This window comes from Tachyglossus aculeatus, chromosome 4 (assembly GCF_015852505.1).
Source record: "Tachyglossus aculeatus isolate mTacAcu1 chromosome 4, mTacAcu1.pri, whole genome shotgun sequence".
Classification (NCBI taxonomy): Eukaryota; Metazoa; Chordata; class Mammalia; order Monotremata; family Tachyglossidae; genus Tachyglossus; species Tachyglossus aculeatus.
Genome location: NC_052069.1, coordinates 2365373 through 2388507, shown reverse-complemented (window position 1 = coordinate 2388507; position 23135 = coordinate 2365373). Strand labels below are relative to the sequence as shown.

The 23135-nt window shown below is 42.9% G+C and overlaps 1 protein-coding gene across 1 annotated transcript in view; it reads right to left on the bottom strand.

Annotated features, from left to right (window-relative positions):
* HTT (huntingtin) overlaps positions 1 to 23135 on the bottom strand; it is a 378122-nt gene that overhangs the window by 323844 nt on the left and 31143 nt on the right. Inside the window, exons 2-5 of the mRNA XM_038744544.1 lie at positions 17423 to 17506; positions 9469 to 9589; positions 5923 to 5982; positions 1707 to 1786 (exon numbers count right to left, since the gene is read on the bottom strand). Of these exons, the coding sequence (XP_038600472.1) occupies positions 1707 to 1786; positions 5923 to 5982; positions 9469 to 9589; positions 17423 to 17506 (345 nt within the window). The remainder of the gene's footprint in view (positions 1 to 1706; positions 1787 to 5922; positions 5983 to 9468; positions 9590 to 17422; positions 17507 to 23135) is intronic.

Here is a 23135-nt window from a genome sequence, read left to right as displayed (position 1 = left end):
TCTATCCTATTTTATTTTGTAGTATGTTTGGTTTTGTCTCCCCCTTTTAGACTGTGAGCCCACTGTTGGGTAGGGACTGTCTCTATATGTCGCCAATTTGTACTTCCCAAGCAGTGCAGTGCTCTGGAAACAGTAAGCGCTCAATAAATACGATTGATGATGATGAGCCTGCCGTGGGACAACCTGATCACCCTGTAACCTCCCCAGTGCTTAGAAAAGTGCTTTGCACAAAGTAAGCGCTTAATACATGCCATTAAAAAAAAAAAGATGATCGAATGAATGACTGAATGAAAGACATTTTTAAAATGATAAAAAGTACAGTGCTTTGCACACAGTAAGTGCTCAATAAATAACGACTGAATGAATGAATCCTGTATATATGTATATATGTTTGTACATATTTATTACTCTATTTATTTTACTTGTACATAGCTATTCTATTTATTTTATTTCGTTAACATGTTTTGTCGTCTGTCTCCCCCTTCTAGACTGTGAGCCCGCTGTTGGGTAGGGACCGTCACTAGATGTTGCCAACTTGTACTTCCCAAGCGCTTAGTACGGTGCTCTGCACACAGTAAGCGCTCAATAAATACAATTGCATAAACGAATGAATGAATGAATATATGAATTAATTAATTAATCCATCCCCTCCGCCTCATTATGGATGAGGGTGTGGGAGCCATGTCTTAGCAACATCATACCCCCGGTCACTTCCTTACCAGCTGACTTTTTGAAATCGTCTTCCATGGGCCTAGACTGTGAGCCCGCTGATGGGTAGGGACCGTCTCTATATGTTGCCAACTTGTACTTCCCAAGCGCTTAGTACAGTGCCCTGCACACAGTAAGTGCTCAATAAATACCACTGAATGAATGAGTGAATACCCTCGGTCGCTTCCTTACCAGCTGACTTTCTGAAATTGTCTACCATGGGCCTAGACTGTGAGCCCGCTGTTGGGTAGGGACCGTCTCTATATGTTGCCAACTTGTACTTCCCAAGCACTTAGTACAGTGCTCTGCACACAATAAGCGCTCAATAAATACGACTGAATGAATGAGTGAATACCCCCAGTCGCTTCCTTACCAGCTGACTTTCTGAAATCATCAACCATGGGCCTAGACTGTGAGCCCGCTGTTGGGTAGGGACCGATATGTTGCCCACTTGGACTTCCCAAGCGCTTATTCCAGTGCCCTGCACACAGTAAGCGCTCAATCATCATCATCAATCGTATTTATTGAGTGCTTACTATGTGCAGAGCACTGGACTAAGCGCTTGGGAAGGACAAATTGGTAACATCTAGAGACAGTCCCTACCCAGCAGTGGGCTCACAGTCTAAACGGGGGAGACAGAGAACAAAACCAAACATACTAACAAAGTAAAATAAACAGAATAGATATGTACAGGTAAAATAAATAAATAGGGTATATACATATGTATATAAATAAATACGTAGTACAGTGCAAGCGCTTACTACAGTGCTCTGCACATAGTAAGCACTCAATAAATACGATTGATGATGATGACTGACTGACTGAATGAATGAATGAATGGGCCCCCCCGATGAAGGGAACCGCCGAAGCGTCCAGCAAATGGGGTCATTTTCTTAAAGAGCACTTGGTTCTGCTCCTTCCTTTTTGCGGTGGTCAACGGTCCCAATTCCGGGAGGCGATTCCGACCCCCCTTTCCCCCAGGCCGGCCGGGGCTTTACCTGCACTTCTGCGGGCGGACGAGGTGGGCGAGTTCGGCAAACCTCCAAAGGGCGGCCCGCAGGCTCCGGGGAGCCCCGTTCTGCGCGACGCATTGCCAGCGGATTGAAAAACAAAAAGAGGGGTGGGGAGGACACGCGAATTACGATTTTTAATTTCACAGGACCCCCCCCCGACCCTCTCCAATCTCCCTCTCGTCTGCCACCCTCTTCTGCATTCCTTGCAGTAACTCAAGAAGAGATTTCTCACCTACTCTCCACCGTTGCCTCTGACCCATCCCTTTATTTACTTTTATTTATTATTTATTCATTTTACTTGTGCATTTCTATCCTATTTATTTTATTTTGTTGGTATGTTTGGTTCTGTTCTCTGTCTCCCCCTTTCAGACTGTGAGCCCACTGTTGGGTAGGGACTGTCTCTATGTGTTGCCAATTTGTACTTCCCAAGCGCTTAGTACAGTGCTCTGCACATAGTAATCATCATCATCATCATCAATCGTATTTATTGTGTGCCCAGGCTTTAGTGCCCAGGCTCTAATATTCTGTAATTCTCAGAAAGAAGAGATGTCCCACCCCAGTTCTGAAGGCTCAAAAAACAGATTAATCTACACAATGATTTTTACATATCTACACATAATTTTTCTAGCCTTGCTTTGCTTTTAGCTATTGTCTTCTCAGTTGCTGGGGTCGATCAGCTCAAAGGAGGCATCCAAGAAGTATTAAGCAAATAATAATAATAATGACGATGATAATATTAATTAAGCGATTACTGTTTGCCAGGCCCCGTGCTCAGCCATGCTCAGGTAGGGACTGTCTCTATGTGTTGCCAATTTGTACTTCCTAAGCGCTTAGTACAGTGCTCTGCACATAGTAAGCGCTCAATAAATACGATTGATTGATTGATTGATTGATTGATTCATACCTTTTTAATAATCATAATAATAATAGTGATGGCATTTATTAAGCGCTTACTATGTGCCAAGCACTGTTCTAAGCGCTGGGGAGGTTACAAGGTGATCAGGTTGGCCCACGGGGGGCTCACGGTCTTCAGCCCCATTTTACAGATGAGGGAACTGAGGCCCCGAGAAGTTAAGTTGGGTAGGGACCGTCTCTACATGTTGCCAACTTGGACTTCCCAAGCGCTTAGTACAGTGCTCTGCACACAGTAAGCGCTCAATAAATACGATTGAATGAATGCCTTCCCAGACTGAGCCCCCTCCTTCCTCTCCCCCTCATCCCCCTCTCCATCCCCCCCATCTTACCTCCTTCCCTTCCCCACAGCACCTGTATATATGAATATATGTTTGTACGGATTTCTTACTCTATTTTACTTGTACATATCTATTCTATTTATTTTATTTTGTTAATATGTTTGGTTTTGTTCTCTGTCTCCCCCTTCTAGACTGTGAGCCCACTGTTGGATAGGGACCGTCTCTATATGTTGCCAACTTGTACTTCCCAAGCGCTTAGTACAATGCTCTGCACACAGTAAGCGCCCAATAAATACGATTAAGTGACTTGTCCAAATAATAATAATAATAATGGCATTTATTAAGCACTTACTATGTGCCAAGCACTGTTCTAAGCACTAGGGAGGTTACAAAGTGATCAGGTGGGCCCACGGGGGGCTCACGGTCTTCAGCCCCATTTTACAGATGAGGGAACGGAGGCCCGGAGAAGTTAAGTGACTTGTCCAAATAATAATGATAATAATGGCATTTATTAAGCACTTACTACATGCAAAGCACTCTTCTAAACACTGGAGAGGACACAAGGTGATCAGGTTGTCCCACGGGGGACTCACAGTCTTCGGCCCCATTTTACAGATGAGGGAACGGAGGCCCAGAGAAGTTAAGTGACTTGTCCAAATAAGAATAATAATAATGATGGCATTTATTAAGCGCTTACTATGTGCCAAGCACTGTTCTAAGCGCTGGGGAGGTTACAAGGTGATCAGGTTGGCCCACGGGGGGCTCACGGTCTTCAGCCCCATTTTACAGATGAGGGAACTGAGGCCCAGAGAAGTGAAGTGACTTGTCAAATAAGAATGATAATAATGATGGCATTTATTAAGCGCTTACTATGTGCCAAGCACTGTTCTAAGCGCTGGGGAGGTTACAAGGTGATCAGGTTGGCCCACGGTCTTCATCCCCATTTTACAGATGAGGGAAACTGAGGCCCAGAGAAGTGAAGTGACTTGTCCAAATAATAATAGTAATAATGGTATTTATTAAGCACTTACTATGTGCAAAGCACTCTTCTACACACTGGGGAGGACATAAGGTGATCAGGTTGTCCCACGTGGGGCTCACACTTTTAATACCCATTTTCCAGATGAGGGAACTGAGGCACAGAGATGTGAAGTGACTTGCCCAAAGTCACACGGCTGACAATTGCTAGAGCTGGCATTTGAACCCATGACTTCTGACTCCCAAGCCCGAGCTCTTTCCATTGAGTCACGCTGCTTCTCCATCCCTTCATATCTTTTTATTAATAATAATAATAATGGCATTTATTAAGCGCTTACTATGTGCAAAGCACTGTTCTAAGCGCTGGGGAGGTTACAAGGTGATCAGGTTGTCCCATGAGGGGCTCACAATCTTAATCTCCATTTTACAGATGAGGGAACTGAGGCCCAGAGAAGTTAAGGGACTTGTCCAAATAATAATAATAATAATGATAATAATAATAATGGAATATATTAAGCGCTTACTACGTGCAAAGCACTGTTCTAAGCGCTGGGGAGGTTACAAGGTGATTAGATTGTCGCATGGGGGGCTCACAATCTTCACCTCCATTTTACAGATGAGGGAACTGAGGCACAGAGAAGTGAAATGACTTGCCCAAAGTCACACAGTGGACAATTGGTGGAGCCGGGATTTGAACCCATGACCTCTGACTCCAAAGCCCAGGCTCTTTCCACTGAGCCACGCTGCTTCTCCAAAGTCACCCAGCTGACAGCTGGCGGGGTCGGGATTTGAACCCACGACCTCTGACTCCAAAACCTGGGTTCTTTCCACTGAGCCACGCTGCCTCTCCAGAGTCACACAGCTGACAGTTGGCAGAGACGGGATTTGAACCCATGACCTCTGACTCCGAAGCCCGGGCTCTTTCCACTGAGCCACGCTGTGATTGACCCGACTGATGCGTACCTACCCCAGGGCTTAGAAACGTGTTCAAAACATAGTAAGATAATTACCTTTGGACTGTAAGCTCATCGTGGGCGGGGAAAGTGCCTGTTTCTTGTTTCATTATACTCTCCCAAGTGCTTGGTACAGTGCTCCGCCCACATAAGCCCTTAATAACTACGAGTGACCGAATCAATCAATCAATCAATCAATCGCATTTACTGAGCACTTACTATGTGCAGAGTACTGTACTAAGCGCTTGGGAAGTACAAATTGGAAACACATAGAGACAGTCTGTGAGCCCACTCTTTTAGACTGTGAGCCCACTGTTGGGTAGGGACTGTCTCTATGTGTTGCCAATTTGTACTTCCCATGTGCTTAGTACAGTGCTCTGCGCATAGTAAGCGCTCAATAAATACGATTGATTGATTGATTGATTGTGAGCCCCCTCTTTTAGACTGTGAGCCCACTGTTGGGTAGGGACTGTCTCTATGTGTTGCCAATTTGTACTTCCCATGCGCTTAGTACAGTGCTCTGCACATAGGAAGCGCTCAATAAATACGATTGATGATGATGACGATAAAATCAACACCTCAGATGTTGATTTGATTCAGTTGATCTGAATCAACACCTCAGATCAAAAACATCTCAGATAAAAAGACGGAGGCGGAGTTTCATATTCTAATTTCCCTCTTATCTTTAGGCAAGCAGCAAAGCAGCGCGGCTCAGTGGAAGGAGCCCGGGCTTTGGAGTCCGAGGTCACGGGTTCAAATCCCAGCTCTGCCAATTGGCAGCTGTGTGACTTTGGGCAAGTCACTTCACTTCTCTGGGCCTCTCAGTTCCCTCATCCGGAAAATAGGGATGAAGACTGTGAGCCCCCCGTGGGACAACCTGATCACCTTGTAACCTTCCCAGTGCTTAGAACAGTGCTTTGCACACAGTAAGCGCTTAATAAATGCTATTTTATTATTATTATTATTATTATTATTATTAAAGCAGAAGAGCAGAATGAATACGCACGAAAAGAACTGCAGCTCTCCCAACAAGTTTAACCGGGGCAACGCCAACTTCCAACAAGGGCCAAAGCTTACCTTTTTTATTTCTTTGTAGAGCTCTAGCTGTAACCTGGGAAGGTTGGAATCCATCAAGGCCTATGTCAAAGACAGAAAAGAAGAAATCTGCTTAATTAACATTATCATCATCATTACTATTATTATTTGCTTATACGGTTATTATTTGCCGTTACGGCTATTATTTGCTTATACGGTTATTATTACGGTTATTATTCGCTTATACGGTCTTTATACTAGAACACATCGCTCGATAGAACTAATCCTCACAGGCAATTAACATTGCTGTTTGGATGTGAAATACATACTTGAAACGGATGATTAAATTTAAAAAAGAAAAGCACACCTGGGCATTAGTTGAAAAGCTAGATCAGTGATTTACGTGAGTTCAAAGTACAAAACACAAAATACAAAAATACAAAAAAAACCCACAATACGTAGTTGGCTCTAATCATCATCATCATCATCAATCGTATTTATTGTGTGCCCAGGCTTTAGTGCCCAGGCTCTAATATTCTGTAATTCTCAGAAAAAAGAGACGTCCCACCCCAGTTCTGAAGGCTCAAAAAACAGATTAATCTACACAATGATTTTTACATATCTACACATAATTTTTCTAGCCTTGCTTTGCTTTTAGCTGTTGTCTTAGTTGCTGGGGTCGATCAGCTCAAAGGAGGCATCGAAGAAGTATTAAGCAAATAATAATAATAATGATGATGATAATATTAATTAAGCGATTACTGTTTGCCAGGCCCCGTGCTCAGCCCAGAAATAGATACAGAGTGAATTGTGAAGGATAATTAAAATAATCAATAACAAGTATCGGTGCGTTTGTTAAGCGCTTTTGATCCAAGCACTGAGCTAAACTCTGGGTTGCTTCAGTTTCCTCATCTCGAAAATGGAGATTAAAATACATCTTTGATTGAGCCCTGCAAGGACAGGGAATAATAATAATAGTAATAATAATAATAATAATAATAATAATGGCATTTGCTAAGCGCTTACTATGTGCCAAGCACTGTTCTAAGTGTTGGGGGGTATACAAAGTGACACAGTCACTCACAGTCTTGATCCCCATTTTAGAGATGAGGGAACTGAAGACAAGCGCTCAATAAATACGATTGAATGAATTCTATTTATTTTATTTTGTTAATACGTTTTGTTTCGTTCTCTGTCTCTCCCTTCTAGACTGTGAGCCCGCTGTCGGGTAGGGACCATCTCTCTGTGTTGCCAACTTGTACTTCCCAAGCGCTTAGTACAGTGCTTTGCACACAGTTAGTGCTCAATAAATATGATTGAATGAAAAGCCCAGAGAATCAATCGATCGATCGTATTTATTGAGCGCTTACTGTGTGCAGAGCACTGTACTAAGCGCTTGGGAAGTACAAGTTGGCAACATATAGAGACAGTCATCATCATCATCATCATCAATCGTATTTATTGAGCGCTTACTATGTGCAGAGCACTGTACTAAGCGCTTGGGAAGTACAAATTGGCAACATACAGAGACAGTCCCTACCCAACAGTGGGCTCACAGTCTAAAAGAAGTGAAATGACTTGCCCAAAGTCACACAGCTGACAAGTGGCGGAGCCGGGATTAGAACCCGTGACCTCTGGCTCCCAAGCCCGGGCTCTTTCCACTGAGCCACGCTGCTTCTCATACGACGGACCTGACGGTTCTGTATCTATTCCTGGGCTGAGCAAGGGGCCTGGCAAATAGTAATCGCTTAATATTATCATCATCATTATTATTATTATTTGCTTAGTATTTCTTGGACGCTTCCTTTGAGCTGATCGACCCCAGCAACTGAGAAGACAATAGCTAAAAGCAAAGCAAGGCTAGAAAAATTACACCTTCCAACTCTTATTTGATTTCTGCCAACGTGATCCCACCGGAACTAAAAATGAAAAACCAAAGACGACATTGGAATCATTCATTCACTCATTCAATCGCATTTATTGAGCGCTTACTGTGTGCAGAGCACTGTACTAAGCGCTTGGGAAGTCCAAGTTGGCAACATCTAGAGACGGTCCCTACCCAACGGCAGGCTCACAGTCTAGAAGAAGCAGCGTGGCTCAGTGAAAAGAGCCCGGGCTTTGGAGTCAGAGGTCATGGGTTCGAATCCCGCCTCCACCACATGACGGCTGTGTGACCTTGGGCAAGCCACTTAACTTCTCTGAGCCTCAGTTACCTCATCTGCAAAATGGGGATTGATTGTGAGCCCGCACGAGGGGCAACCTGATCACCTTGTATCCCCCCCAGCGCTTAGAACAGTGCTCTGCACACAGTAAGCGCTTAACAAATGCCATCATTATTATTATTATTATTAGAAGGGGGAGAGAGACAACACATTAACAAAATAAAATGAATAGAACAAATATGTACAAATAAAATAGAGTCATAAATACTATTTATTGTGTGCAGAGCACTGTACTAAGCGCTTGGGAAGGCCAAATGGGCAACATATAGAGACTGCCCCTGCCCACCAGCGGGCTCACAGTCTAGAAGGGGAAGACAGACGACGAAACACGTAGACAGGGGGCAAAACCGTCGGAATAAATCATCAATCGCATTTATTGAGCGCTTACTATGTGCAGAGCACTGTACTAAGCGCTTATAGAATAAATAAATAAATAAATAAGTGAGTGAGTGAGTGAGTGAGTGAGTGAATAAATAGATGGATGGATGGATGGATGGATAGATAGATAAATAGATAAATAAATAGATAAATAAATAAATACATACATACATACATGAATGAATGAATGAATAACTAAATATAAATGAATGAATGAATGAATAAATAAATAAATAAATAAATAAGTGAATAAATGAATGAATAAATAAATAGATGAATAAATAGATGAATAAATAAATAAATAAATAGATGAATAAATAAATGAATAAATGAATAAATAACTAAATTAATAGATAGATAAATAGATAAATAAATAGATAAATAAATAAATACATAGATACATACATACATGAATGAATAACTAAAGATAAATAAATGAATGAATGAATGAATAGATAAATAAATAAATAAATGAATGAATGAATAAATGAATAAATGAATGAATTAATGAATAAATAAATAAATGGATAAATAAATAAATGAATGAATGAATGAATAAGTGAATGAATGAATAAATAAATGAATAAATAGATGAATAAATACATAAATAAATAGATGAATGAATGAATGAATAAATGAATAAATAAATAAATGAATAAATAAATAGATGAATAAATGAATGAATGAATAAATAAATGAATAAATGAATAAATGAATAAATGAATAAATAAATAAATAAACGAATGAATGAATAGATAGATAGATATAGATAGATAGATAGATAGATAAATAAATAGATAAATAAATAAATAAATGAATAAATGGATAGATAGATAGATAGATAGATAGATAGATAGATAGATAGAAAGAATCAGTGTCCATGTTACCCTTCAGCAATTCGGAACACGCCCATTAGCCTCTTCTGCCCTATTTCCCGACCCCAGGAGGACCAACTTGAAGGAGAGCAGGACGTCCCCGTGGCCCTTACTTTGATAACTTTGTTGAGGCACTCGTCGGCCACCATCCGGACGTCAGACTCGGCGTCGTCGCTGCACAGGAGGAACAGCTCCATGGCGATGCCCAGAAGCTTCTGAAATTCTGGAGAGTTTCTAAAACGAGAAGGAGAGGGGGGCTGATCTTCAAGGGTCTAAGTCAAATGAACCTACGCGTACGTCCGGAAAATTTAAAATCCCAGGTCGGTCCTTTTCCCTTCCGGCACGCCGTAGCTGGAAAAATAAAGTGAGACTTAAGTAAATGGAAAGTTTTTGCTCCCCCCTGTCTGGCTTTTGGGGTGTTCCAAATATTTCTGGGAAAATTTAGCTGTATTACGCTGCTATCTAATGGGGGCGGGGGGGGTGCGCGCACACATACATGTCTGTGATTCATTCAATCATATTTATTGAGCGCTTACTGTGTGCAGAGCACTGTACTAAGCGCTTGGAAAGTGCAATTCGGCAACATATAGAGACGGTCCCTACCCAACAGCGGGCTCACAGTCGAGAAGACTGTGATCTGACAGCCTCAGCCACTGTTGAGTCTAGTAGCAAAAAGGCAATCTGCATCAGTTCCCTCCCAAAACACGTTATTTACACGTATATGCTAGACTGTGAACCCGTCGTTGGGTAGGGACTGTCTTTATATATTGCCAAATTGCACTTTCCAAGCGCTTAGTACAGTGCTCTGCGCACAGTAAGCGCTCAATAAATACGATTGAATGGGTACAGGCAGTAAAGGAATTTATAATTCTGAGAATGATTCCATTAACTATCAGTTCGACTTGGGCGTGAGTTCCCAGTCGCTAACCAGAGACCGCTAGTTACACGATCAATCAATCAATCGTATTTATTGAGCGCTTACTGTGTGCAGAGCACTGTACTCAGCGCTTGGGAAGTACAAGGTGGCAACATATAGAGATGGTCCCTACCCAACAGTGGGCTCACAGTCTAAAAGGGGGAGACAGGCTACAAAATCAAACATACCAACAAAATAAAATAGAACAGATACGTACAAGTAAAATAAATAAATAAATAACGAGTAATAAATATGTACAAACATATATACATATAAACAGGTGCTGTGGGGAAGGGAATCAATCAATCAATCGCATTTATCGAGCGCTTACTGTGTGCAGAGCACTGTACTCAGCGCTTGGGAAGTACAAGTTGGCAACATATAGAGACGGTCCCTACCCAACAGTGGACTCACAGTCTAAAAGGGGGAGACAGAGAACAAAACCAAACATACTAACAAAATAAAATAAATATAATAGATATGCACAAGTAAAATAAATATGTACAAACATATATACGTATAAACAGGTGCTGTGGGGAAGGGAATCAATCAATCGTATTTATTGAGAGCTTACTGTGTGCAGAGCACTGTACTAAGCACTTGGGAAGCACAAGTTGGCAACATATAGAGACAGTCCCTACTCAACAGTGGGCTCACAGTCTAGAAGGGGGAGACAGAGAACAAAACCAAACATTCTAACACAATAAAATAAATAGAATAGACATGTACAAGTAAAATAAGCAAATAAATAACTAGAGTAGTAAATATGTACAAACATATATACATATAAACAGGTGCTGTGGGGAAGGGAAGGAGGTAAGATGGGGGGGATGGAGAGGGGGATGAGGAGGAGAGGAAGGAAGGGGCTCAGTCTTGGAACGTCTCCTGGAGGAGGTGAGCTCTCAGTAGGGCCTCGAAGGGAGGAAGAGAATGGCCCTGAGAATCCAACTCCCAGCTTCCTGTGGGTAACGAACGTGTCTACCGACTCCGTTGCACTGGACTCTCCCGGGTGTCTAGTAATAATAATAATAATAATAATAATGGCATTTATTAAGCGCTTACTATGTGCAAAGCACTGTTCTAAGCGCTGGGGAGGTTACAAGGTGATCAGGTTGCCCCACGGGGGGCTCACAGTCTTCATCCCCATTTTCCAGATGAGGTAACTGAGGCCCAGAGAAGTGAAGTGACTTGCCCAAAGTCACACAGCTGACAAGTGGCGGAGCCGGGATTTGAACCCATGACCTCTGACTCCAAAGCCCAGGCTCTTTCCACTGAGCCACGCTGCTTCTCTAGTACAGCGCAGTACACACAGCAAGCGCTCAATAAATACAAGGGATGATGTGATCCAACCCCCGGCATGCCAAAGCCAAAGCTGCCCGCCGAGGAACGGGGGCTCTAGGACGGACAACGGAGGGAAGACGGGGCAACACGGGAAAGGAATTAGAGGCCAGAGGATCCGGGGGAACTGCAGCCCAAGGGAAGATGGGGGAACACGGGAAAGGAATTAGAGGCCAGTGAATCCGGGGGAATTTTCCACTGGTATAGCTGCCACACAGTGAAATGCCAACGGCATGAAGCTCAGGTACAACCATGCGATAAAACCTCGGACAGGCCCATCCAACTGTGCCATTCCAACTGAATGTGGTGGAAAAGTGAGCATACACCATCAATGGAAGTATAAAAATGATTTTCCATCAATGGAAGAATAAAAACGATTTTCCATCAATGGAAGTACAAAAACGATTTTCCATCAGTGGAAGTATAAAAACGATTTTCCATCAATGGAAGTATAAAAACGATTTTCCATCAATGGAAGTATAAAAACGTTTTTCCATCAGTGGAAGTATCAAAACGATTTTCCATCAATGGAAGTATAAAAATGATTTTCCATCAGTGGAAGTATAAAAACGATTTTCCATCAATGGAAGTATAAAAACGATTTTCCATCAGTGGAAGTACAAAAACGATTTTCCATCAACGGAAGTATAAAAACGATTTTCCATCAATGGAAGTACAAAAATGATTTTCCATCAATGGAAGTATAAAAATGACTTTCCATCAATGGAAGTATAAAAACGGTTTTCCATCAGTGGAAGTATAAAAACGATTTTCCATCAATGGAAGTATAAAAACGACTTTCCATCAATGGAAGTATAAAAACGGTTTCCCATCAATGGAAGTATAAAAACGATTTTCCATCAATGGAAGTACAAAAACGATTTTCCATCAATGGAAGTATAAGAACGACTTTCCATCAATGGAAGTATAAAAATGACTTTCCATCAATGGAAGTATAAAAATGACTTTCCATCAGTGGAAGTATAAAAACGATTTTCCATCAGTGGAAGTATAAAAACGATTTTCCATCAATGGAAGTATAAAAACCATTTTCCGTGATCCCTGTAACAACCGGGGCGTAAAAACTATACTATCCATGGTGTGGATTCTTGAAAAAGATTTTTAGAAGTGAGGCAAGGCAAAAACCCGGCTAGGAAACATCATCATCATCATCAATCGTATTTATTGAGCGCTTACTACGTGCAGAGCACTGTACTAAGCGCTTGGGAAGTACAAACATGGGTGCTTTAGACTCAGTCCCTGTTTCAATCAGTCGTATTTACTCATTCATTCGTATTTATTGGGAGCTTAATGTGTGCAGAGCACTGAACTGAGCGCTTGGAAAGTACAATACAACACTTGCTGTGCGCAGAGCACTGTACTATGGAGAAGCAGTGTGGCTCAATGGAACGAGCGTGGGCTTTGGAGTCAGAGGTCATGGGTTCAAATCCCGGCTCTGCCAATTGTCAGCTGGGTGACTTTGGGCAAGTTACTTAACATCTCTGGGCCTCAGTTCCCTCATCTGTAAAACGGGGATTAAGACTGTGAGTCTCCTGTGGGACAACCTGATCACTCTGTAACCTCCCCAGCACTTAGAACAGTGCTTTGCACATAGTAAGCGCTTAATAAATGCCATCATTATTATTATTATTATTATTATTATTATTATTACTAAACACTTGGGAGCGTGCAATATAACAGAGTTGATTCGATATGCTCGCTGCCTATAATGAACTTATACTCTAGAAGGGGAGACGGATATTGATACAAGTAAATAATAATAGTACTAATAAAATATGTATATAAGCTCTGTGGGGCTGAGAGGGGGTGACAAAAGGGGGTAAATGCTAGTGCAAGGGTGACTCGGAAGGGAGTGGGAGAAGAAGAAATGAAGTCAGGGAAGGTTTCTTGGAGGAGATGAGCCTTCATCATCAACATCAATCATATTTATTGAGCGCTTACTATGTGCAGAGCACTGTACTAAGCGCTTGAGCACTGTACTAAGCGCTTGAAGGTGAGGAGAGTCATTGTCAGTGGGATATGAGGAGGGAGGGCGTGCCAGGCCAGAGGAAGGATGTGGCGACGAGATTAAAATTCAGCAGGTATTAGAGGAGGGAAGTACGCTGGTTTGTGGGAGAGTAGTAAGGTGAGGTAGGAGGGGGTAAGGTGATTGACTGCTTTAAGTCAGTCAATCAATCAATCAATCGTATTTATTGAGCGCTTACTGTGTGCAGAGCACTGTACTAAGCGCTTGGGAAGTACAAGTTGGCAACATATAGAGACGGTCCCTACCCAACAGTGGGCTCACAGTCTAAAAGGGGGAGCCAACGGTGAGGAGTTTCTGTCCCTCTCCCCCTCCTCCCCCTCTCCATCCCCCCCCGCCTGACCTCCTTCCCTTCCCCACAGCACCTGTATATATGGATATATGTTTGTACGGATTTATTACTCTATTTATTTTGCTTGTACATATTTATTCTATTTATTTTATTCTGTTAATATGTTTTATTTTGTTCTCTGTCTCCCCTTTCTAGACTGTGAGCCCGCTGTTGGGTAGGGGCCGTCTCTCTATGTTGCCAACTTGATGATGATGGCATTTATTAAGCGCTTACTCTGTGCAAAGCACTGTTCTAAGCACTGGGGAGGTTACAAGGTGATCAGGTTGTCCCACGGGGGGCTCACAGTCTAATCCCCATTTTCCGGATGAGGGAACTGAGGCACAGAGAAGCGAAGTGACTGGCCCAAAGTCACACAGCTGACAATTGGCAGAGCTGGGGTTTGAACTCATGACCTCTGACTCCAAAGCCCGGGCTCTTTCCACTGAGCCACGCTGCTTCTCTGACCAACCTGTACTTCCCAAGCGCTTAGTACAGTGCTCTGCACACAGTAAGCGCTCAATACGATTGAATGAATGAATGAATGAATGAATGAATGAATGAATGGGTGACCACTGGAGGTTCCTGACGAGGGGGGAAACACGGCCTGAACATTTTGGTGGAAAAAGGGTCCAGGTGGCAGACTCCCCACAGCACCTGTATATATGTTTGTACAGATTTATTACTCTATTTATTTTACTTGTACATATTTACTATTCTATTGATTTTATTTTGTTAATCTGTTCTGTTGTGTTGCCTGTGTCCCCCTTCTAGACTGTGAGCCTTAATCTGTTCTGTTGTGTTGCCTGTCTCCCCCTTCTAGACTGTGAGCCCGCTGTTGGGTAGGGACCGTCTCTATATGTTACCGACTTGTACTTCCCAAGCGCTTAGTACAGTGCTCTGCACATAGTAAGTGCTCAATAAATACGAATGAATGAATGAAGTAAGGACTAGAGTGGGGAGTGACAAGAGTCAGGGAGGGCAGCAAGGAGGCCGACACAGAAATCAAGGTGGGACAGGATAAATGCTTGGATTAACATGACAGCGGTCTGGATGGAGAGGAAAGGGCAGACTTTAGCGTTGTTGTGAAGTCCATTTGAGGGATACTTCAATTTTCGACTTGATTTTCATTCAATCGTATTTATTGAGCGCTTACTGTGTGCAGAGCACTGTACTAAGCGCTCGGGAAGTACAAGTCGGCGACATATAGAGACGGTCCCGACCCAACAACGGGCTCACGGTCTAGAAGGGGGAGACGGGTAACAAAACCAAACACGCGGTCGGGTGACAAGTCATCAGAATAAATAGAAGTAAAATGAGATGCACAATCCTAGATGCTAGATTTCTTCGGAGAAGATGCTGAAGATGTTTGAGACCGTATTTCCAAAAGCTGGACAATTACTAGAATTTTCATCGAAATGGGTGAGAAACAAATTTATACTTAGGTGAAGAATTAAAATAATTACCTGAGAGACTGAGCAACTATGTTTTCGCATATCGTATTTCCAAAAGCTGGACAATGATTAGAATTCTCATCGGAATGGGTGAGAAACAAATTTCTACTTCAGTGAAGAATTAAAATAATTACCTGAGAGACTGAGCAACTATGTTTTCGGATACCGTATTTCCAAAAGCTGGACAATTACTAGAATTCTCATCGGAATGGGTGAGAAAGAAATTCATACTTAGGTGAGGAGTTAAAATAATTACCTGAGAGACTGAGCAACTATGTCTTCGCATATGGTATTTCCAAAAGCTGGACAATGACTAGAATTCTCATCGGAATGGGTGAGAAACAAATTCATACTTAGGTGAGGAATTAAAATAATTACCTGAGAGACTGAGCAACTATGTTTTCGCATACTGTATTTCCAAAAGCTGGACAATGACTAGAATTCTCATCGGAATGGGTGAGAAACAAATTCATACATAGGTGAGGAATTAAAATAATTACCTGAGAGACTGAGCAACTATGTCTTCGCATATCGTATTTCCAAAAGCTGGACAATGACTAGAATTCTCATCAGAATGGGTGAGAAACAAATTCATACTTCGGTGAGGAGTTAAAATAATTACCTGAGAGACTGAGCAACTATGTTTTCGCATACTGTATTTCCAAAAGCTGGACAATTACTAGAATTCTCATCGGAATGGGTGAGAAAGAAATTCATACTTAGGTGAGGAGTTAAAATAATTACCTGAGAGACTGAGCAACTATGTTTTCGCATATCATATTTCCAAAAGCTGGACAATGACTAGAATTCTCATCGGAATGGGTGAGAAACAAATTCATACATAGGTGAGGAATTAAAATAATTACCTGAGAGACTGAGCAACTATGTCTTCGCATATCGTATTTCCAAAAGCTGGACAATGACTAGAATTTTCATCGGAATGGGTGAGAAACAAATTCATACTTAGGTGAGGAGTTAAAATAATTACCTGAGAGACTGAGCAACTATGTTTTCACATACTGTATTTCCAAAAGCTGGACAATGACTAGAATTCTCATCGGAATGGGTGAGAAACAAATTTATACATAGGTGAGGAATTAAAATAATTACCTGAGAGACTGAACAACTATGTTTTCGCGTATCGTATTTCCAAAAGCTGGACAATGACTAGAATTCTCATCGGAATGGGTGAGAAACAAATTCATACTTAGGTGAGGAGTTAAAATAATTACCTGAGAGACTGAGCAACTATGTTTTCGCATAACGTATTTCCAAAAGCTGGACAATGACTAGAATTCTCATCGGAATGGGTGAGAAACAAATTTATACTTAGGTGAGGAGTTAAAATAATTACCTGAGAGACTGAACAACTATGTTTTCGCGTATCGTATTTCCAAAAGCTGGACAATGACTAGAATTCTCATCGGAATGGGTGAGAAACAAATTCATACTTAGGTGAGGAGTTAAAATAATTACCTGAGAGACTGAGCAACTATGTTTTCACATACTGTATTTCCAAAAGCTGGACAATGACTAGAATTCTCATCGGAATGGGTGAGAAAGAAATTCATACTTAGGTGAGGAGTTAAAATAATTACCTGAGAGACTGAGCAACTATGTCTTCGCATATCGTATTTCCAAAAGCTGGACAATGACTAGAATTCTCATCGGAATGGGTGAGAAACAAATTCATACTTAGGTGAGGAGTTAAAATCATCATCATCATCATCATCAATCGTATTTATTGAGCGCTTACTATGTGCAGAGCACTGTACTAAGCGCTTGGGAAGTACAAATTGGCAACATATAGAGACAGTCCCTACCCAACAGTGGGCTCACAGTCTAAAAGGGGGAGACAGAGAACAAAACCAAACATACTAACAAAATAAAATAAATAGAATAGCTATGTACAAGTAAAATAAATAAATAGAGTAATAAATATGTACAAGCATATATACATATGTTTATATATATATAAAATAATTACCTGAGAGACTGAGCAACTATGTTTTCGCATATTGTCAGGCAGTGATTCACTCGATCCTTCTTGGTAGTGGAAAGTTCTTTCTTTCTGAAATGAAAAGAGACGCATTTTTCATAAATGACTCCTTTTCAATCATTCGAGCCTGTGCCCACTGAGGGCAGAGAATGTGTCGACCGACTCGACCACGAGCACCAAAGCCCGTGCGCTTTCCACTGAGCCACGCTGCTTCTATTATCAATCAATCAATCAATCAATCATATTTATTGAGCGTTTACTGTGTGCGGAGCACTGTACTAAGCGCTTGGGAAGTCCAAGTTGGCAACATATAGAGACGGTCCCTACCCAACAGCGGGCTCACAGTCTATTAGGAGCAGGAATCACATCAACCCAAAGCAGTTCCTTTCCCCTTCAGGAAAAGTCTCTTAATTGGAAAGAGGAAAAGCTTAGATGGCTTGAGCAACGAAGAGGGGTGAGGTTAATTGGCTTCAAATAATAATACTAATAATAATAATGGCATTTGTTAAGCGCTTACTATGTGCAGAGCACTGTTCTAAGTGCTGGAATAGATACAGGGCATTCAAGCTGTCCCCTGTGGGGCTCACAGTCTTAACCCCATTTTCCAGATGAGGTAACTGAGGCACAGAGAAGTGAAGTTGTACTTCCCAAGTGTTTAGTACAGTGCTCTGCACACAGTAAGCGCTCAATAAATACGATTCACTGATTGATTGATTGATTGATTGAAGTGGCTTGCCCAAAGTCACACAGCTGACAAGCGGCGGAGACGGAATTTGAACCCAGGATCTCTGACTTTCCACTGAGCCACGCTGCTTCTCTTTCAGACCCACAGGGGCTTTGGGGTGCTGTATTAAACTCTCCCAAGTGCTTAGTACAGTGCCCTTCACAAAGTAAGCGCTCGATAAATACGGCTGAATGAACGAATGGTCACCCCCACAAGTTTTTCAGCCGGACTCTCGGACTCGCTCATCCCAAATCTCAGATGAGAAGTGGGAGTTTCCACCGAGGGAGGAAAAGACCCAAAATGATGGGCTCTCTGGCATGTTATCATCAATCGTATTTATTGAGCGCTTACTATGTGCAGAGCACTGTCTCTTTGAAAGTCTGTCATTCATTCATTCAATCGCATTTATTGAGCGCTTACTACGTGCAAAGCACTGTTCTAAGCGCTGGGGGGGGGGGGGATACAAAGGGATCAGGTTGTCCCACGTGGGGCTCACAGTCTTCATCCCCATTTTCCAGATGAGGGAACTGAGGCCCAGAGAAGTGAAGTGACTTGCCCAAAGTCACACGGCTGACAATGGGCAGAGCCAGGATTCGAACCCATGACCTCTGACTCTTCCCACTGAGCCACGCCGCTTCTCTTCCCAACCTCCATCCTCCCCATCCCCAACTTAAAATCTCTGCCCCCTTTTCACCCCCATCCTCACGACGAAAAGTCACCCCTTAGGGTGAGAATTCCCTCTTTCGGTTTCCTGAAGAAAGGATGGGTGGCTGCTGTTGGAGCCAAATTGGGATTTTTTTTTTAGGAAATAAAGTGTTTTGGGAGTCGAGACTGCACTCTATAGACTCTAAGCTACTTGTGGGAGGACAACGCGTCTACTAATTCTGTTGTGCTGCACTCTCCCAAGCGCTTAGTACAGTCCAGCACTGGCCGATGTCCTCGGGCTGGAGAACACAAGAACCATTAGGGAGTCTGAGCCATTAATGTAGAAGCTAGGTCCCTGCCAACAGAATCTTTGCGGACGACTGAAGAAGTGAATGATAATCAATCAGTCAATCAATCGATCGCATTTATTGAGCGCTTACTGTGTGCAGAGCACTGTACTAAGCGCTTGGGAAGTCTAAGTTGGCAACATCTAGAGACGGTCCCTACCCAACAGTGGGCTCACAGTCTAGAAGGGGGAGACGGAGAACAAAACCAAACATATTAACAAAATAAAATAAATAGAATAGATATGTACAAGTAAAATAAATACAGTAATAAATATGTACAAACATATATACATATATACAGGTGCTGTGGGGAAGGGAAGGAGGTAAGACAGGGTGGGTGGCGAGGGGGACGAGGGGGAGAACACAAGAACTATTAGGGAGTCTGAGCCATTAATTTAGAAGCTAGGTCCCTGCCAACAGAATCTTTGCGGACGACTGAAGAAGTGAATGATAATCAATCAATCAATCAATCAATCGTATTTATTGAGCGCTTACTGTGTGCAGAGCACTGTACTAAGCGCTTGGGAAGTACAAGTGGGCAACATATAGAGACGGTCCCTACCCAACAGTGGGCTCACAGTCTAGAAGGGGGAGACGGAGAACAAAACCAAACATATTAACAAAATAAAATAAATGGAATAGATATGTACAAGTAAAATAAATAAATAAATAAATAGAGTAATAAATCTGTACAAACATATATACATATATACAGGTGCTGTGGGGAAGGGAAGGAGGTAAGACAGGGTGGGTGGCGAGGGGGACGAGGGGGAGAACACAAGAACTATTAGGGAGTCTGAGCCATTAATTTAGAAGCTAGGTCCCTGCCAACAGAATCTTTGCGGACGACTGAAGAAGTGAATGATAATCAATCAATCAATCAATCAATCGTATTTATTGAGCGCTTACTGTGTGCAGAACACTGTACTAAGCGCTTGGGAAGTCCAAGTTGGCAACATATAGAGACAGTCCCTACCCAACAGTGGGTTCACAGTCTAGAAGAGGGAGATGGAGAACAAAACCAAACATATTAACAAAATAAAATGAATAGAATAGATATGTACAAGTAAAATAAATAAATAGAGTAATAAATCTGTACAAACATATATACATATATACAGGTGCTGTGGGGAAGGGAAGGAGGTAAGACAGGGTGGGTGGAGAGGGGGATTAGGGGGAGGACACAGGAACTATTAGGGAGTCTGAGCCATTAATTTAGAAGCTAGGTCCCTGCCAACAGAATCTTTGCGGACTGAAGAAGTGAATGATAATAATAATAATGACATTTATTAAGCGCTTACTATGTGCAAAGCACCGTTCTAAGCGCTGGGGAGGTTACAAGGTGATCAGGTTGTCCCACGGCGGGCTCACAGTCTTCATCCCTATTTTACAGATGAGGGAACTGAGGCCCAGGGAAGTGAAGTGACTTGCCCAAAGTCACGCGGCTGACAAGCGGCGGAGCCGGAATTTGAACCCATGACCTCTGACTCCAAAGCCCGGGCTCTTTCCACTGAGCCACGCTTAACGATAAAATGGGTTGAAATTCTCTGCTCAACAAGGGATTTCTCTCCTCCTACGCTGTGAGCCCGTCTTCTAGACTGTGAGCCCATTGTTGGGTCGGGACCGTCTCTATATGTTGCCAACTTGTACTTCCTAAGCGCTTAGTACAGTGCTCTGTACACAGTAAGCGCTCAATAAATACGATTGAATAAAGGAATGAATGCTTCAAGGAATGGGGTGAGAGCTCCCCTGAAGTCTCCCTTATCTGTAAAATGGGGATTAAAACTGTGAGCGCCACGTGAGGCAGGGACTGCGTCCAACCTGATTATCGTGTATCTACCCCAGCGCTCAGTACAGTGGCACAAAGTAGCTTAACACCACAATATCCTCAATTATCATTTGACAGATGAGGTAACTGAGGACAGAGAAGTGAAGTGACTCGCCCAAGGTCCCACGGCAGACAAGGGATTAGAACCCAGGTCCTAACGGCTCCCAGATCCGCGCCCTGCTAGGCACTGTACTAAACACTGGGGTAGATATGGGAGAATCAGGCCCCACATGGGGCTCACGGAGCCAAGCGGGAGGGAGAGCAGGCACTGAATTCCCATTCTGCAGATGAGGTAACGGAGGCACAGAGAAGTGAAGTGACTTGTCCAAGGTCACACAGCGGACAAGTGGCGGAGCCGGAATTAGAAAGGCAGCGTGGCTCAGTGGAAAGAGCCCGGGCTTCGGAGTCGGACGTCATGGGTTCAAATCCCAGCTCTGCCGATTGTCAGCTGTGTGACTCTGGGCGAGTCACTTCACTTCTCTGTGCCTCAGTTCCCTCATCTGTAAAATGGGGATTAAGACTGGGAGCCCCACGTGGGACAACCTGATTCATTCATTCATTCAATCGTATTTATTGAGCGCTTACTGTGTGCAGAGCACTGTACTAAGCGCTTGGGAAGTACAAGTCGGCAACATATAGAGACGGTCCCTACCCAACAACGGGCTTGCAGTCTAGAAGGGGGAGACGGGCAACAAAACAAAACACGTAGACAGATGTCAAAATCATCAGAACAAATAGAATTATAGCTATACGCACATCATTAACAAAATAAATAGAATAGTAAATATGTACAAGTAAAATAGAGTAATAAACCTGATCACCTTGTATCCCCCCAGCGCTTAGAACAGTGCTTTGCACATAGTAAGCGCTTAACAAATACTATCATTATTATTATTATTATTATTATTATTAAGCGCTTAACAAATACCATCATTATTATTATTATTATTAGAACCCAGGGCCTCTGACTCCCGGGTTGTGCTCTTTCCCCTAGGATAGGCTGCTTCCCTGTTCAATACCCTCCCCGCAACCCTCTGCGACTTGAGGTTGGACAAAGCTTGAAATAATAATAATAATACTAATAATGATGGCATTTGTTAAGCGCTTACTATGTGCCAAGCACTGTTCTAAGCGCTGGGGGCGATTCAAGGTGATCAGGTTGCCCCACGTGGGGCTCACGGTCTTCATCCCCATTTTCCAGATGAGGGAACTGAGGCCCAGAGAAGTGAAGTGACTGGCCCAAAGTCACACAGCTGACAAGCGGCGGAGCCGGGATTCGAACCCACGACCTCTGACTCCCAAACCCGGGCTCTTTCCACTGAGCCACGCTGCTCCTCTGGAAGCCTACGTTGCCTGGGCAGTGGCTAGGGTGGAGTGGTGAGTCTAATAATAATAATAATGATAATAATAGAGATACTAAATTAATGTTTATTAAAATTAAAATTTTTAATTTAATTAAAAATCTCTCTATTAAAGCGCTTACTATGTGCCAGGCACTCTACTAAGCGCAGGGATGGATACAAGCAAATCCGGCTGGACACAGTCCCTGTCCCACATGGGGCTCACAGTCTCAATCCCCATTTTAGAGAAGCAGCGTGGCTCAGTGGAAAAGAGCACGGGCTTTGGAGTCAGAGGTCATGGGTTCAAATTCCGGCTCCGCCAATTAATTATAATAATGACAATAAATAATAATAATGGTATTTGTTAAGCGCTATGTGCAAAGCACTGTTCTAAGCGCTGGGGGAGATACAAGGTGATCAGGTTGTCCCACGGCGGGGGGGCTCACAGTTTTAATCCCCATTTTACAGATGAGGTAACTGAGGCCCAGAGAAGTGAAGTGTACTACGCGCTTAGTACAGTGCTCTGCACACAGTAAGCGCTCAATAAATACGATTGATTGATTGAAGTGACTTGCCCAAAGTCACACAGCTGACAGTTGGCGGAGCCGGGATTTGAACCCATGACCTCTGACTCCAAAGCCCGGGCTCTTTCCACTAAGCCACGCTGCTTCTCCAGCTGGGTGACTTGGGACAAGTCACTTGACTTCTCTGTGCCTCAGTTCCTTCATATGGAAAATGGGGATTAAGACTGTGAGCCCCCCGTGGGACAACCGACCCCTTGTAACCTCCCCAGCGCTTAGAACAGTGCTTTGCACAT